General features: G+C 41.8%; 1 protein-coding gene across 1 annotated transcript in view; it reads left to right on the top strand.

Annotated features, from left to right (window-relative positions):
* The window catches only part of LOC126251318 (fatty acyl-CoA hydrolase precursor, medium chain-like), a 177,353-nt gene that overhangs the window by 53,254 nt on the left and 106,458 nt on the right, over positions 1–17,641 (top strand). The window contains exon 3 of the mRNA XM_049951647.1: positions 15,481–15,625. Coding sequence (XP_049807604.1) covers positions 15,481–15,625 — 145 coding nt within the window. The remainder of the gene's footprint in view (positions 1–15,480; positions 15,626–17,641) is intronic.

Raw genomic sequence — 17,641 nt, 5'->3', positions numbered from 1 at the left:
GCAGTTCCAGTCTCACTGACTGTAACGTTTTTATCCCTTCTGTGAAAGAGCTACAAGCAGTCAGATCAAACATCAATAAGGAAATCGCAAGAAAATGCTTTCAGCTCATAGTGCAATGTTGAAAAACTTACAATGCTGCACAACAGGTAAGGCCTCTTTCCGCTGCTGCCAAGCGAATTTTGGGTTTCTAGGAATACGTAACTATATTTATGAAATGCCACATTTGCATACCTCTTGAGTATGACACAGCATACCAATTAAACGCAGACCCAATCAAAATCTAAGTGAGTAGTATTTTACTAATTCGTGTCGATAGAGGCATGCTTGTGTACAGATACTTTCGTCGTAAGGTTATCATGGTTAGTTTTATTTCATTTCTTATAATACAGTGCACAATTTTCGTAAGGTTTCCTTTAGTGTTGTTAAAACAATAGTAAACATGAGAGAGAAATTAAACATCAACGATATATGCGAATTCTCTGATGTTACCTATGACAGTCTGACAATGCACATGCAGTTTATTGATTACATACATGTAGAAAACTTGTTCTGAGTTAAAGCTGTCAAACAAAGTTTGAAGAAGAATAAAATATCACTACCACACGACGGCTAATGTAGAAAATACTTTTCTGACATATTATGGCACGATGCGCTCTCCCTGCACATCTTCGAGATGCATCTGCTGCCTGCTGTCTATTAAACCTGAATAGAACAAAATGTCACAGTAGTTAGCCCTTTTTCCACATGCGACTACTTTGGGTTGAGAAGTGAAGGGAATTATGTTCAAAGTTCCATTAGATTGATACCTTCAGCAGAGAGCAGAATTGCGTTTTAAAAAATATAGCACTGAATGTATTCGAACTCGCGACATCTTATCTATGCTACAAGCTGACACGTAGCTACAGCAGCTCCAGAGCTCGGCAACTATTCCTCCAGAACGTTTGGATTCCACAGCACTGTGAGATTATGCATATGGCCAGGTCTTGACTTCTGAGAGACAAACAGTTACAGCTTTTCTTTTGGACTGAACGACGTTTTCTAGTAACAGATAGCGCAATAGAATAGCTCAAGTGGAAAGGAACACTTCCTATTTAAACTTCTGCATCCTACACTGTTGGCAGTTGTGTGTAGGTGGCGGTTACGTGATTTTATTTCTGTGATTACAAAATAGTCGAATGTATGCACTGGGTAGCCGAGGCAGCTAGTTCATGGTGATTCGGTCAACCAAGTAAATGAATTTACTGAACATGCTGCAAATTACTACAGGGAGCCTGTGTGTCAGAATTCTCATCCAGTGTGGCGCAACTGCGTTACGATAGAAAAATGACTCGCAGAGAAGAGGATTTCGTGGTCTATTGGACGGATGGTAGGTTGTTATACCTATGGTCTGGGTTCGATTCCCACTTCCGTCAATGATTTTAGATAGGGAGAGACAGATTCCATTCTCTCCTGGCTACACCAAGTGAAGGAGATATAATGGCTGCGTGGTCTGAAAATTCACATTAAAGATGATATTCCTTCTTTACCAAGTAGACGGTAGGTTGAACCACAATAAAGTCTGGAGTGGCGACATGTAGAAACTCTATCACCAGTAACCTTTCTTATACTAGTTATTTATTTCAAGTGACGACACAAACGCTATGTATGGTCACAGGACACTTATTCCACCTTTTATTTGAGCTTCTGTATGTCGATAAAATTGGTTCTAAACTGGGAATGCAACTCAGACCGCCCTTAACGCGGAATTTGATCCCTTCGTGGCAATACAGCTCGGCTACAATTTGTTGTTTGTTCAAAACTGCAGATTCCTCAACACCTTCACATATTACGCGTGAATGGGATCGAATCCTGGCCCGGCACTAAAGATTTAATTATGTATTATCAAGCTCTATCATGAGAACACCTATCTGCTGGTGGATAATAATTTTGATTTTTAATGTATTTTCATTCGTTGTCAACACTAACGATATCTGACGTTTTTAACTCCCAGTGAGACACAGAACTATTTGCGAGATGACTGTAAGTTCATGATGCTATTCTGAGCAGCTGGTGGATAAAAATTCGGTAGCTGACGTCTCTTTGTGTGTAGTCAACAACGATATGTGTGGGGCTCTATTCCCAGTGAGCGCTGAACTCTTCGTCATATTATTTCAGTTCGTCGTGTCATTTAATGTTCATACATATTCTCAACTAGCTGCTCGTGAATAACTTTAATTTTTAATGACATTTTGTGTTAAATAGTTCAAATGGTTCAAATGGCTCTCAGCACTATGGGACTTAACTTCTAAGATCATCAGTCCCCTAGAACTTAGAACTACTTAAACCTAACTAACCTAAGGACATCACTCACATCCATGCCCGAGGCAGGATTCGAACCTGCGACCGTAGCGGTCACGCGGTTCCAGACTGAAGCGCCTAGAACCGCACGGCCACACCGGCCGGCCCCCGCCATCTGGTATCAATGCATTACCCTATCATCCATTATATATAATCATTTTCATAGTACACTTGATATTATAGATGAGTAGGACACAAGACAGGACATAGATAATGTCCGTTTGACGTCAACAGTGGGTAACATTTTACTTTTTTTGAATAGGACAATGTTCCTCTCCAATAATTTTTAGATTAGTTACAATAAGCTTACGCTGCAAGAGAATTCGCTTGTATTTTTCAATATGTGGTCTGTTGTCGGTTTGAAGGCCTTCCATAACATCGGCAACGTAGTGCAACTCCACCGAGGGCTGTCTGGAGTAGGGTGGAGATAGCAATGTGAAAGTTGCGAGCTGTCGAAGACGATCTTCATATTCCTAATGCGATTAGGACATCGTATACTCTTGACGACGTTTAGCACCTGTGCAGTCAGTCACCCAATTTCAGAATTCATTTTTAGTAATCCTGCTAAATTCCCAAAATATTGTCTTTTTATATTGATGAGTAATATGGATAGTCGTCACGTTCATGTGCCGTCTACAACGCAAATTTAATGTTACTATCCTAGGAATTAACCTGCAATACGTTTTGTATTTCATAATCGGAACTATCTGCATTAACCGTCATCAGAGCAATGTCAGGGAACAGAATGCAGCAGTGCCTTACTACCTACTTGAGGACCTGCTTGAGTCGTGTTCTAAGGAAAGGGTAGTTGCTGGTTCACATTATATTACACTAGCGAGAAGTACCGACTTTTCCTTTTCTCTGCAAACATCCAGAACTAAATTCAGTAACTAAATGCTAAGAATATATTTGCATTGTGCCAACTCAAAGATCAATAGATATGGATATAGATATAGATACAGATTTTTATATTTAAAGCCATTCTCGTTCTGCGTTGGAATAAACATTATTCATTATTTGCTTGTTCTTGTTACGATTGTTATTGTCATTCTCTCACTCGCAAGAGTTTTCGCATTCCTATTTGGTATCGATGCACTTGAAGAGTGGCTATGAGAGAAGGGAATACTGAATGTTACGTCATGCAGAATACACTCATTTACTTCGGCTCCTCGTGATCTACGCTACAGGAGAAGTGAGATACATAAAGTTGACAGTGTGAGGACAGACCTGGTAGCACAACTGTGCAACTACACAGTGTTACCAGATAAAATGGTGCTGCGGAATCGAAAGTGTAGTACGGACTTTGCCACAGTAGCAGACAGCTGGTAATTTAGGACCATGACCGTGGATTACACTTTGGTCAGTGCTGGTTAGAGTGCTGCAACTGTAAATGGAAGGCTTTGTTTGATAGTCTTATGCTGATGCTGTCTGAATAAATTATGCCATTGGATACAAAGCGGTTTAGTTTTGAGACCTAACCCACGAGGGGGGAAGGCACAGTGGTCTGCTTCAGGAATTCCAAGCAATAAAACACAAAAAACAACCCAGGAAGGGAGACATGCATTTGGAATCTGTTCATCGTTACGGGGTCAAACAAGAGGGTAACATTACTGAAACAATGATCGGGCTACTTAGTATATAATAGAGCATACAGATTTCAAGGAGGAAACGTATGAAGACGCAGACTTCCTCGTTATCAATATGTGCGGCATATCTTTCGTGTTAACGAAAGTAAATTCCCGCTTTACCTCTTCTTACGTGTCAAATGAAATGAATGCCATGAGGAATAGAATATTTGTTGACTGCGTCTCTTCTTGCTTCCATCCTTACCAACATATTTCTTCATTCTCGTGGTAATCATGACATTCTATGTGTATGCTGCAAAAGATTGCAAGTGGACAAATTCGACATCGAGGTGCAAAGCGTTATATTCAATTCGAATAAGCTTCCGGTGTATTTTTACTTCGTTTGTATTTTTAGATGATTATGAACGTTACGGAAAATTATCTCACATGCTTTATGTTGAATGAGAAACATTGAATGATCCGTTTTGCTTTCCCTACGTTGAAATGATATAATGTCGGCGTCAACAGCCTTCTTCCACGCCGGAAGCTGAAACTTGTATGATTCTGGATTAATGATAATTGAATGTCTCATATGTATACATAGCCCACAAGGCGACGTCAGAAACCATCAGGGGAGAACGCCGCATAAAAACCAAACGTGCGCGCGCGTCTCCACTCTGAAGAACCGTATCGGAGAATCACGGCAAGCATTTCGCTGAAGAGCTGCCTCGTCAGAGAGCCTAGAAATGGCAGCGTCGTAGCAAGTATTTGTCAACACTCTGATAGTGCATTTACTTCCGGGTGTAGGTCGGCGTTACCTCGCTAAATTCACTTGACATTCGTTTTCCACATCGAAGACTCGTAAGATATAATCCACTGCAAGATGACACAATTAGAAAGTATATTTAATTTCTGGACTCCAAGAACGGCGTTCTTCACATAAGTAACACCTGTTTGTGTGTGCATTCGGGAGGACGACGGTGCAATCCCGCGCCCGGCCATCCTGATTTAGGTTTTCAATGATTTCCCTAAATCGCTTCAGGCAAATGCCGGGATGGTTCCTTAGGAAGGGCACGGCCGATTTCCTTCCCCATCCTTCCCTAATCCGAGCTTGTGCTCCGTCTCTAATGACATCGTTGTCGACGGGACGTTAAAACAGTAATCTCCACCTCCTCTGTTCGTGTGTTTAAGGTTGCGTTTTGAGGCTCAGGCAACATCGCAGTGACTATATTCCGCCTCTGGCCGCCAGTGTGTCGTTAGCTCAGAGGTTCCCTTGTGCGTTGCAGTGCTTGTACTATAAGACATAGCAGTTCGAATCACGGTAGAAGCCGCTGACTACAACCTTTTATTTTCCATTTTAATTAATGGAGTTGCAAACTGCTAGTAAAAATTTCTTATGCGAAATCTGAAGAATGCCTTTAAACATCAATCTTCGTCCGATTTCGACTTAGTAAATTAAGTTACTATCATGGATTTCTGCTTTGCAAATTCCAAGGTGCTTCACTGTAAAATAGACCCTGAAAAGATTCAAACCGACTGTCAACGATATAAATTTGAGCTTTGTTCGTCATATAGGTCTAACATGTCAGAAGGTTGTTTATGAAGTGCACATGTTCATTAATATAGTTCCCTTCTTCTAAATTTTTGCAATAGCATTTAACTGTAGACGTTTTCTAACACCGGCGTTAGCAATTCCTTTCCGTTCTCTGAAACCTTCAAAACGACAAATTTTTCTGGTTTAAATCTGATGACCTTAACTATCACTTCCGATCAACAATAAATACTTCATGAACCCATACATGGAACTCCAAATGTGCAGTGTTCCTGCACTGCTACAGAGCATGCATTGCAAGGTATTCACACAGTTTATCGCATAGACTTACCATAAGGAATGAAACAAGAGCTGTAATACACTTTACACCACAGACGCTCACTCTGGCTTGACGAAAACATCCAAACATTGAGCAAAAGTTGCACAAATAATTGAGTTTGAAAGGAAAAGAAACGAGGTATGAAGCATTTATAAATTCATCGAATGTAGTGAGGTGGTTTAATTTCGTCCCAGTCTATAAAATTAATTTCGGGCCATACTCAGCTCTTGCCGATTAATGTAATATAATACCCGCCTACTAATCAGGGCGTCTGTCTCCGTTGCTTTTGAGCGTGAATGGAAATTGTAGAAATTTTCTGTGGAGCAACATTTAATAATAAAGTGTTTTAAATCATCAAAAGCGATGAGCGGTAGCAGGCGCTTTCGATAAAGAACGGGGGAGTGCAGCGCCGCTGCTGTCGCCACGGCCGCTGCCAGTAGCCAGCAAATGGATCCCGGAGCTTTGCCGCATACGGCGTCCAGAGGAGGACAGTCTACAGGAAATCTGCCGCAAAATCGTTACTGGATAACATTTTGATATCGGTGTGTCAGAAAGCGAAATAGATTGAATCTGCGCTACCATTACATTCACGTCTTCAGCATTCAGACAGAAGAGGCTATAAAAATATTTTATGCCAGCTGCTCTCGATCCACTGACATTATGAGCAGAAACAACGCATGCTACCGCTAGACCACACGCGTAATCAGCCTAGAGTTTCTCTATCATGGGACAAGTTTTCCTCCAGGAAGTGCCGCAGTCTACAGTGTTGCCAGATTGTGCAGATAACCGGACTTAGAGAATTAGCGAGTTGGCCAGTTTTTTTGTCCCATGTCGCGATCGGCGCGGACTTAGCCTCTGAAGCGGCCGGCCGCCGGTCAAGTTTTATGTCAAAGAGTGTACCTTCCAACCCAGTTTCGTTTCCTTCTTTTTGTTACATCGAGTAATTGTGCTTGCTTTTCAACTCTTCTGAGAATTTTTTTATTTGACACTCTGTCTATACAACTCATTCTTTCCATCCTGCGCCATGTCCATATTTCAGAAGCCTGCCTCTTTGCTCTGCCTTTGTTCCTCAGTGTCCACCTTTCAGCACCACGCAGGAGGAGAGTCCATACAAAACATTTTATTAGTCTTTTCCTCAAATCTTTCTCCATATTGCTGCAAAATTTCTTCTATTCTTATAAAAAGACTCTTTCGCCATAGTAATTCCGGTTTCGATTTCTGTGGAGATCTTCCAGTCACTTTCTGTTCTGCTTCGGAAGTATTAAAGCTTTGCACATATTCTAATACTTATCCGTTCAGCATTATCTTTACCTTTTTATTTCCTCCTGTTGCCGTTACTTTTGTTTTCTTTAGACTGATTTTTATTCCATAAATTTTTGCTTTAGCTTCAATGGTGTACACTGTATCCTGTAATACTTTTTCGGCAGTTTGTAGGAGTATCATGTCGTCTGCAAACGTCAAACACTATATTCTTCTTCCTCCCTTTTGTCATCTAGTGAGCAGTGGTCTGTCATATTTTCTAGGTACAGACTGAAAAGTGGAGAAGACAGACAGCAGCCTTACTCCTATTCCTAGTCCTATTTAGTTGGTACTTTCTCCTCTCACTTTCACCGACATTTTTACATATAAATATGATGTTCGTCAGTCGTCTTAATTTCCAGTCCATCCTCTGATTCCTCATTATGTATGCAAGCTTATCTAAAGCCACTTTACCGAAGACCTTTTGCAGGTCTATAAAACACATTTATAAGTCTTCCCCTTTCAATGAAGGTCTTTCCCAAAATTTTCAAGTCTTATTGCATCTCTTGTGCCTGTATTCCGACTAAAACCTAATTGCTCTATAGCTAGATGCTCTCCATCATTTTAGAATAAAATCCGATTCAGCAATCAGTAATTTTTTATTTTATTGCCGGCCGCTGTAGCCGAGCGGTTCTAGTCGCTTCAGTCTAGAACCGCGCTGCTGCTACCGTCGCAGGTTCGAATCCTGCCTCGGGACGGGATGTGTGTGATATCCTTAGGTTAGTTAGGTTTAAGTATAGGGGATTGATGACCTCAAATGTAAAGTCCCATAGTGCTTCGAGCAATTGGAATTTTTTTAGTTTATTCCACCAAATAATTATGACAACATACATTTGTGGTGTTCGGGTCAGTCAGTCATGGGGGTCAAACCCACGTCAAAGAAACGCTTGGGAGCGTAGGACCGGAAACAGCAGGACCAGCAATCACAGCGTCCGCCTCGGCAGCACTGTGCCTGTATTCTGTCAAAAAGCAAATTGTTCTCCAGCCAGATTCTCCTCCACTATTCTTTTATTAATGATCCTCAATGTAAATTTGACTGCATGTGAAATGAGGCTAATTATCCTCAGATGACTTCATTTAAGAATCTGAAATTTATTTCAAATACCGATGAAAGTTTCGTGGGAATACAAGAGCAATGACTTACTTTTTTTACTCAGCTGCAACTACTGATAAGATGCGTTCAGACACAGATGAACTGGCACCAGCTGGGCTGTCAATGGTATGCAGACGTGCCGAAGACAGCTGAGACGCGCATCTAAGACGTGATAGCCATCTTTTCTGAAGCCCCAAAGTGGTGAGTGCCGACACCGTCGAGGATCAGGATAGCGACATTTGCCCCTTCATAGACCCACACCATAGGACCGCTACCATGCCGCTGTTCTCTTCCGGTCAGTTCTTCCACTGGCGATCGTCGTCGCCTCAGGACCGCCCAGTTTAATGCGCAAAAACGCTATTTTTATGGTCGTTTTTATATTTCGTTCTTGCCTTTGCCAGTGTCCTTTACAAAACGACTGCAGTTTGATGCTTTGTACATAACTAAAGGTGAAATATTATTGTGAGAAGAATCAGTGTATAAATGAGAACGATTATTTGAAAAAAGGGGGAAAATGTGTGATGCAAAGGGGCTACATTACAAAACAGCTAGAAAAACATAACCCCGGATCCTAGGAGGAGCATTAAAATGTGACTTTATCTGAGAATCAATACAAACCCATAAGGCAGTGCTTTGTAAACTACAAAAAAAGAATAAACAATAATACTGACCGTGCCGTTGTGGTTTCAGATCACTGACCCTATAAAGGCGGTTTTGCAACTACAAGATATCGCAGTATATGAAACTGCATTTGGAAATGAAATCTTGGAGAACACGCCAAGTACAGACGGTGGCCTGCATTTCGGTACTGTGTGGGACCCGGCATCGTGGCGGACGCGAATGGCGCGGGCCGTAAATACCGCCTTGTTTTGCGGCTGGCTGAGAGCGACTGGCGTCACAGATGGCGTGCCGTTTATGTAACAACAAGGTCATCGACAAGCTGGCAGTCAGTTACTACTTGATTACGATCGGATTGAGTTGCGAGATTATTTTGTTAATTCACATCGTCGTGAGGCTAAGCATTTTTATGTGTGGAAGTATGCACTTACTACCTGTGTAGGTTACAGATTACAAAAGCAAGCCAGTTAAAAGTGAGAGACCGTCATCTCTTATACCGAGTGCCTAACTTACTTTGTGTGTCTGTTACGAATTGTTTAATCCAATTCGGTTAATAACTCTGCTTTCTCTGTAGCCTCTTGAAAATGCAAGTAACTTCTACTTTTGAAAGCGGTTTTTACCTAAGTGTAGCACAAGTGGAAAGTTATTTACGTAACTTGTCATGCTGGGTAGCCACTAAATAATGTAAATCAGCGGTTCCAATATTGTCCATGTTGAGCACCTGAGGCAGTGGTTTTGAGGTAATTGTTATAAATGTATAACATTGACAGTGTACGATTGTGGTATCACGTAAAAACCCGAGGAGCCCCCAGCACCAGCCACAGGGACAGCTAAAAAAATCGGAGGATGACTTTAACATGAGCCGAAATCGGTCATAAAAAATAAATGTTATAGTGATCTTGAGTGTTGTCTTAACAAAATTACAGCATACAGCCACTAATATTGGGAACATAATCCACAGAACCGCATGTTGGGAGTAAATCTCCCGTCATCTGGCTAACTAAGTTAAGCCTACATAAAATACATATCAACAGTACTCAAGGCACAAAAACAAAATAATAGTTTTTGGTCTTGATGTCCTCGTTTTACTTTGCTAGGCCCCAATGTGTAGAATTTCCCTTAATTTTCCAAAACTAACTCTGGGTAGGCCACCTCTTTAAAATGTAATATTTAAATTTTTGCACACAAAGTCAAATGGATAACACGAAAATTACAGCCCTAGGCGTAGCTCTTTAAAGCGGGAATTTGCACCAAATTTCACTCTGACTGACGCTATCTGACTGGCGCGGTATGTTGATCATGGTTGTCACCTGGCTGCTAATGTCTTCCTGGCACAGATTAAAATATTCGAGTTAAAATAAGTGAAGGGGTCCAACAGAAATAATGACTGAATTCAATACTAAGGTTAGGCACACGAACATTTACGGGATCAACATATAAAATGAATTAGTCAAGGACCTATAACAATTATATCTTTCCAAAATAGTATGGAGATAAAATGGAGAGTAGTCTCAGTCCCTTATCAGTTAAATTACTTCTTGCCCTCTTTAGAATTTACTCCCTCCCGAAGTTCAACAATGACTGACAACTATTTAATCATGCGAACTGTCGATCAGAGCAGTGTCTAAAAGCTGGTGGCTAAAACTCAAAAGTTCACACATTCATTACTAGTGCAAATGGAGATGAAACAGCCGATCGTCCTGGATTCCATAACTGTGAAATCTAATCGAACCATTCCGCCGCTGCTGCTATTTATGCCCACAGTGAGTGTGATTGTGCTGCTTCCAGTTGTGCACTGTAGTCCATTCACGAAGACGTAGTTGTCTGCGCCTTTCCGGCACTCCCAAATGTGGCAGCCTCTACCGCAATGCTATGCCAAGTCGATCAGGATACCACTGCATCCTAATCAGAAGTCGATGCGGAAACACTTGCGTCTCACCCCTGATCTGCATCCCTCGCGGCGCTGACTTTTGCCGTGGCTATTCCCTGTCGCCAAAAGGTGCGAGTCGCAAATCGGAAATTAACGAACCACTGTGATCTAATCACGATGATCCCCTTGAACAGAGAATCCCATCAACAATAGCTCGTCTTATACAGCATTCAATGACAACGTGAAAATCTCCCCAACTACCAACCAGCATTCATTTGAGCACTGCGTTCTGCTCTCACATGTTTTGACGCAAGCACGTTCTTCTGCCAAGCCTGCCAACTGGGTTTGACAAATGTAGAGAGGACCGCTATGAGGCTAGAGTTTGTTTTTCTGTGGCCCTCGCTTTCTACAAGTGACAAATGTTTATCTCCAAAAGAAGTCAGAAAACATTCAGAGGGGCCCCCGACTGCGGCACACAATGCCGAACTGCCCCGGACTGGACATTGGCAGCAAGCTATCGTGTGGGAGGACAATGCTTGCCGCCCCTGTGGGTTCTGGGCCGACCTCACTTCCAAGAATCTTACGGCACCCAGGCCACGGTCTCTTCCGCCGATCACCGATCTGCCTGGCCGAAGCGTTTCTTGTTGCTCTGTCTCAAGTCTAATGCGCTGCACATGCACGTGCCCCAGACACATGCATAACCGATTAAAAACCGTCACAGACTTAATAAAGAGAGACATGCAAATAATACAGGGCACTCTACTTCCAGTCGCTATGGTTTATAATACCATTAACATTTTCATACTGATTTTCCCTGTTGCCAGACAGAATGATAAATATATCCTGATATTTGATAAAACTGGCATGCAAAATGCTTGCCGCATTTCAACTATAAAACATTAAAAAATTTAGAAACTTACTTTTAAAGTAAAATGAGGTCTTGATGACCAAACAGTTTGGAGGGTCAGTGGAGACAATTAGGTAAGTGAATTTTTATGGAACTCGGGAAAAATTGTGTATAATGTTTGAACTGTGATTGCATCAATAAATAAGAACATACAATATTTTTTACTTCACAAATTAACATCTTCGGTACATCAAAAGTGGAAACGGCGCTACTGGCATCCGGAGTGTTCGCAGAATGAAGCAATTTCCGAAAAGGCAGTCAAAAAATTTGTAACGGTAAAGAAACAGGTAAGTCAAGACGAAGTAATTCCAAAATAACCAGTACTAAACGAATTTATAGTTCTAATAATACAGACACAATATTCATATGACGTATATCTGACTGTGGAGCAGCTGATTGAAGAACCTCGCAGCGACAGGATGGAGAAACTTAGTCAGGCTTCGCGGATCTGTATACACACATAAAAATGTTTTTCATCACCCCGGTTCCCAGAACTCCGACGGCCGATGAGTTCCAGTCATTCCACCATTGAGGAGGTACACGCCTCGTGTTGTCTGTAGTTCAACCATGCCTAACCGGTCAATACCAAGGATCGATAGCGTCCGCATTTTTACTTTGTGCCAGGTAGGGCTCTCAACCAGAGAAGTGTCCAGGCGTCTCGGAGTGAACCAAAGCGATGTTGTTCGGACATGGGCGAGATACAGAGACAGGAACTGTCGATGACATTCCTCGCTCAGGCCGCCCTAGGGCTACTACTGCAGTGGATGGCCGCTACTTACGGATTATGGCTCGGAGGCACGCTGACAGTAATGCCACCATGTTAAATAATGCTTTTCGTGCAGCCACAGGACATCGTGTTACGACTCAAACTGTACGCAATAGGTTGCATGATGCGCAACTTCACTCCCTACGTCCATGGCGACGTCCCTCTTTACAACCACGACACCGTGCAGCGCAGTACAGATGGGCTCAACAACATGCCGAATGGATCGCTCATGATTGGCATCACGTTCCCTTCACCGATGAGCGTCGCATATGCCTCCAACCAGACAATTGTCGGAGACGCGTTTGGAGGCAACTCGATCAGGCTGAACGACTTAGACACACTGTCCAGCTAGCTCAGCAAGGTGGAGGTTCCCTGCTGTTTTGGGGAGGCATTATGTGGGGCCTACATACGCCGCTGGTGGTCATGGAAAGCGCCGTAACGGCTGTACGATACGTGAATGCCATCCTCAGACGAATAGTGCAACCATATCGGCAGCATAATGGCGAGGCATTCGTCTTCATGGACGACAATTCTTCCCCATCGTGGACATCTTGTGAATGACTTCCTTCAAGAAAACATCGCTCGACTAGAGTGGCCAGCATGTTTTCCAGACATGAACCCTATCGAACATTCCTGGGATAAATTGAAAAGGGCAGTTTATGTACGACGTGATGCAACAACCACTCTGAGGGACCTACGCCGTTGAGGAGTGGGACAATCTGGAGCAACAGTGCTTTGATGAACTTGCGGGTAGTATGCCACGACGAACACAGGCATGCATCAATGCAAGAGGACGTGCTACTGTGTATTAGAGGTACCGGTGTGTACAGCAATCTGGACCACCACCTCTGAAGGTGTGGCTGTATGGTCGTACAAGATGCAATGTGTGGTTTTCATGAGCAGTAAATAGGGCGGAAATGATGTTTATGTTTATCTCCATTCCAGTTTTCTGTACAGGTTCTGGGACTCTCGGAATCGAAGTGATAAAACTTTTTTTGTTGTGTGTATTTTAGTCTGGAATTTGGAAGGAGATCGAGAACGAAGAATGGAATTGTTAGAGTTAGATCTACTGGAAAAGTGCCCACAGCTCTTCAGGTATGTACTTTAGAGCCCAGACTTTCTTGCTTCGCATGGTCAGTCCTGTCAGATCTCTGAATATTGACCATTACTCCTGAGACAAGATGCATGGAGCTCTTCAACGACGTCACCCAGGCAAGAGTGATGAAGTGGAAAAGAAATGACGTCACTTCTTTTTCGCCCTTTTCTGCGCTGTATTTTCCCAGAAGGAGCCTCTGTAGAGATACATGTGTTCAGTCGGAATGGAGCTTTACCAATAACTCAGTTTCGAAAAAGTGACATACCTGATTTCTTCCCATGACCCTTAGTTTTATATGTTTTTACATTTTGTTATTGGGTGCCTTTAAAGTGCAGTTTATTTAGTATTAACTTAGACAGCCAGATGATGGAAGCTTGACTCCCAAAACGCTTTACTGTGGATTATGTTCCCAATATTAGTGGTTGAATGCTAAAATACTTGTAACGATAAATCAGTTGTCTAAATCGGTAGCTTATGTGGTTTCCTATCAATGGTTGTCTAAAATCACTTAAACTCTGTGCCCCACAATAAAAAAAAAATGTCGTGTGACTAGGGCCTCCCGTCGGGCAGACCGTTCGGCGGGTGCAAGTGTTCCGATTTGATGCCACTTCGGCGACTTGCGCGTCGATGGGGATGAAATGATGATGATTAGGACAACACAACACCCAGTCCCTAAGCGGAGAAAATCAGGAATCGAACCCGGGCCCTTAAGATTGACATTCTGTCGCACTGACTACCCAGCTACTGGGGGCGGACTGTGCCCCATAAATTAAATTCCATAAATTCATATGCAACGATGGGTCTCATCGATTACAACAATAATGCTGGAAGCTGACCATTCCAGGAGATTGGTCCCTGGGTTCATTTGAGCTAAATGTGTTATGTTCCATGTATTAATACATAAGAAGAAACATTAATTCAGAGTACGTAGCTTATTGGAAAACGCACTTCACAGAAATATCACAGTTTACAAGATCGACAATAACAAAGTGTTTAGCATGTTGTTTCATAGTTGCCAATTTGACTTTGGCAGACAATTACAATAAACGCATGAATTGTAAGTCACACGACCTTGCCCAATGACACTTCACGCTGAACTGCTGCTGGTATCTGTATGTGTATGTAGACATGCATCTCCCCTCCAGATCATATGATGTGAGGTCACCAAGTATGTACCAAGTAGAAGTAAGTTGCCTGGTGGAAAGAAGTATTTTCAATTTGTAATACATACAACAGAAAAAGAGATTGTCACTTACTCACGAAATCAAAGCGTACAAACAGCAACAATAGTACAGTCATCTATTCCATCCACAAACCGTTCTGCCATCTTAGAAAAATAAAGTAAATTTAATGTTTACGAAGTCTGTAAAACGTCATGTAAATGTCTCACCGAAAAGAATTTGTTGTTCTGATTCCAAAACTGTTCTTAGATTTCACGATGACAGTCGTATTTCCAAAGTTGTGGATAACAAAATATCAAGATTAAGACGTGTAAATATTGTGTCGCTGCTAACTCACCTGGTGTATTTGAAACCAGCTGTAGGTGTAAAACATTGTCTGTTGTTCCCTAACATTAGTTTCGGCCTTCATGTTTGGACACATTGTTTAAATGGATTTTGATATTGCACAGTGGATCCCTTTGTCCATTCGTGATAGAGTTTTCTCACTAGCCAAAAAGTAGGTCTCTAACGAAACCTATTATCCTATCGTGATCTTTAGTTGTTATATATCCTCAATTTATTTTAGCAAAATATGGGTTAACGGATTTCTCTGGCTTTAAAATTCGAAGTACTGATCTCTTATAGGATCTGAAAATAAAATTTCAGAAGGTTTGTTTAACATCTAAGGGATTAACATATAGCCAGCAATATTGTGTTGATGTTATAAGCATGTGTATTGCTAAAAGAGAACTTACTTAATATCAGGTTAGATTAGAATGAAAGAGTTTGTTTTAAGATGTTGCGATCATCTTTGCTCCTGTAATAGATAATCGATTACTTAAATTATGTGTCAAGCTACAATATTAAATGAGTCTTTATGATCGTTTTATTCTTTCAGTTGAGGCCTAAGGAGCTCCTTCCAGTAATGGTATGGATTCACGGCGGTGGTTTCATGGAAGGCAGTGCCACAACCTATGAATATGGATATCTCATGGACTACGACGTCGTTGTTGTCGCTATTAACTATCGTCTTGGTCCGCTGGGTAAGAACTAGTATAGAATGAGTTTTCCATCACGACAATAATCAAATGATTGTCGCTGAACATTGTCATTTGAAGTAGTCACATATATCACTGGCACAGGCAAATGATGGTATCGCCGGAAAGAGACACAGCAACCGTTGTAATTAATGTGCAGACAAACCGTCATAGGTGGAGTATTTTTTTACTTGTTCGACTAGTCCACCTCCTCAGACACAAGCATCTTGAAATATTCAGTGTCCTGGTGGTAACATGTTGCAGGTTTCAAGCACCACTCGCCAACATTGCCAACGCAAAGTGGCGCGAATTGCAGGTGCAGCTCAGAGGAACTGGTCGTAGCAAGGGAAAATAGAGAGCGAGAGAAACGCAAGGAGGAAAACCGCGATGACGAATGACAGACGTAAGATCAGATGTCACCAGTACACAAAATTCATAATCTATGCCAGTTTCTTCAAAGACGTTTATCTGCAATGGAAGAACAAGTAACAAATGTCGTTCGAAGTGGCTTTCGCAGAAACAGATCATACCCTAACTAAATATACAGTACTTTAAGGAATAGCTAAGCAGGAAATTACCTAGAATATAAAGTATTAACTAACAATTTCACCGACTATTAGAATCATTTTAAAAGAGTGAGGTTAGTCTATGTGCAGCAGGCAATCAATAGAAATTTTAGATGGTGGCACAATAATGGAGACATATCGAGGTCTTTGACAAAAATTGGTACACCCTGACGCAGTATCTTTAATTTCGTTGTTCAGAACGCTGTTGATGTCTGACAGACGATATTACCCACACTGTGTAAAGTTGACGACACCACCTTAGATACAACGATTTCTGCAAACTATGAAATGAGACATTCAAGTTGTTGAATGGCCCACAGTAGTGCAGTCTGAATATCTCTAAGATAGTCAACAACTTCTGACATTCAAAGGAAGTTAGCTGCACTGTGCTAAGATCGTTTGTTATAAACAGATAATACAGTCGCGTACACCTTGGTTGAAACGTGACGTACACACCAAATGACGATATCAGTGTAAAACTCCAAACATTTCGGACTTTGTGATATCTTTGCGAAGAACAAAAGGAAAATAATACTGCACTTTACAGTATAACGTTAGTAACAGTTTTGGTCTATGTGTGTGAACGTAAAACACACGCGCAACTGTAAGTAATATTAGAATGTGGCGTAGTCAGCGAAATGAAAATATCAAATAAATTTAAGGATATTTTATGTGACTGAGGAAATTAAAATATAGAGCAAACGGGAGAAACATATAGCACTAATTGTGCTAGAATACGGAAGACGCTACTCAACTATATGGCAAAATATGAAATAATGAGGTCTTTAAATGGATTTTTATGTAATTTATTGATAGTCAACATGAAATACTTGGTGAAGCTGAACTGGAACTCTCCTAAGGTTAGGATAATCCCGAAGTGATGCAATCTAATACTATTCAGAATCCTATAAGTAATGTGGAAACTGAATTAGGAGTATTCGGTGGGTAATATAGGGAGCTGTGCTGCATGTCCATAGTCGAGAATGCTTGTCTCTTTCCGAGCAGTCTGGCTTGTTACCAACACACAAGAACGGTACACATGAAACTTTCTGGCAGATTAAAACGCTGTGCTACAATGGGACTCGAACCCAGAACATTTGCCTTTCACGGGCAAGTGGTCGGCCAACTGAGCTACTCACGCTCGACTCCCGACCCCTCCTCACGGCACACAGTTTTTATCTGCCAGAAAGTTTCATGTCACCACACATTCCGCTGCAGAGTCAAAAATTTATTCTGGAGACATTCTCCAGGCTGTGGCTAAGCCATGTCTCCGCAATATCTTTTATCCAGTAGTGCTAGCCCTGCAAGTTTCGCAAGAGAACTTCTATGAAGTTTGGAAGGCAGGGCGTAAAGCTGCCGGAAATTAAGCTGTGAGCACTGATCGTGAGTAGTGGTGGTTATACAAAAGTATGTTAGTGACCGCATACGGAGTGGGTCACCTTCCTCATCCGAGTCT

This window comes from Schistocerca nitens, chromosome 4 (genome assembly GCF_023898315.1).
Source record: "Schistocerca nitens isolate TAMUIC-IGC-003100 chromosome 4, iqSchNite1.1, whole genome shotgun sequence".
Taxonomy (NCBI): Eukaryota; Metazoa; Arthropoda; class Insecta; order Orthoptera; family Acrididae; genus Schistocerca; species Schistocerca nitens.
Note: the sequence above shows the minus strand (reverse complement) of the source record. Positions and strands in the feature narration are given on the sequence as shown.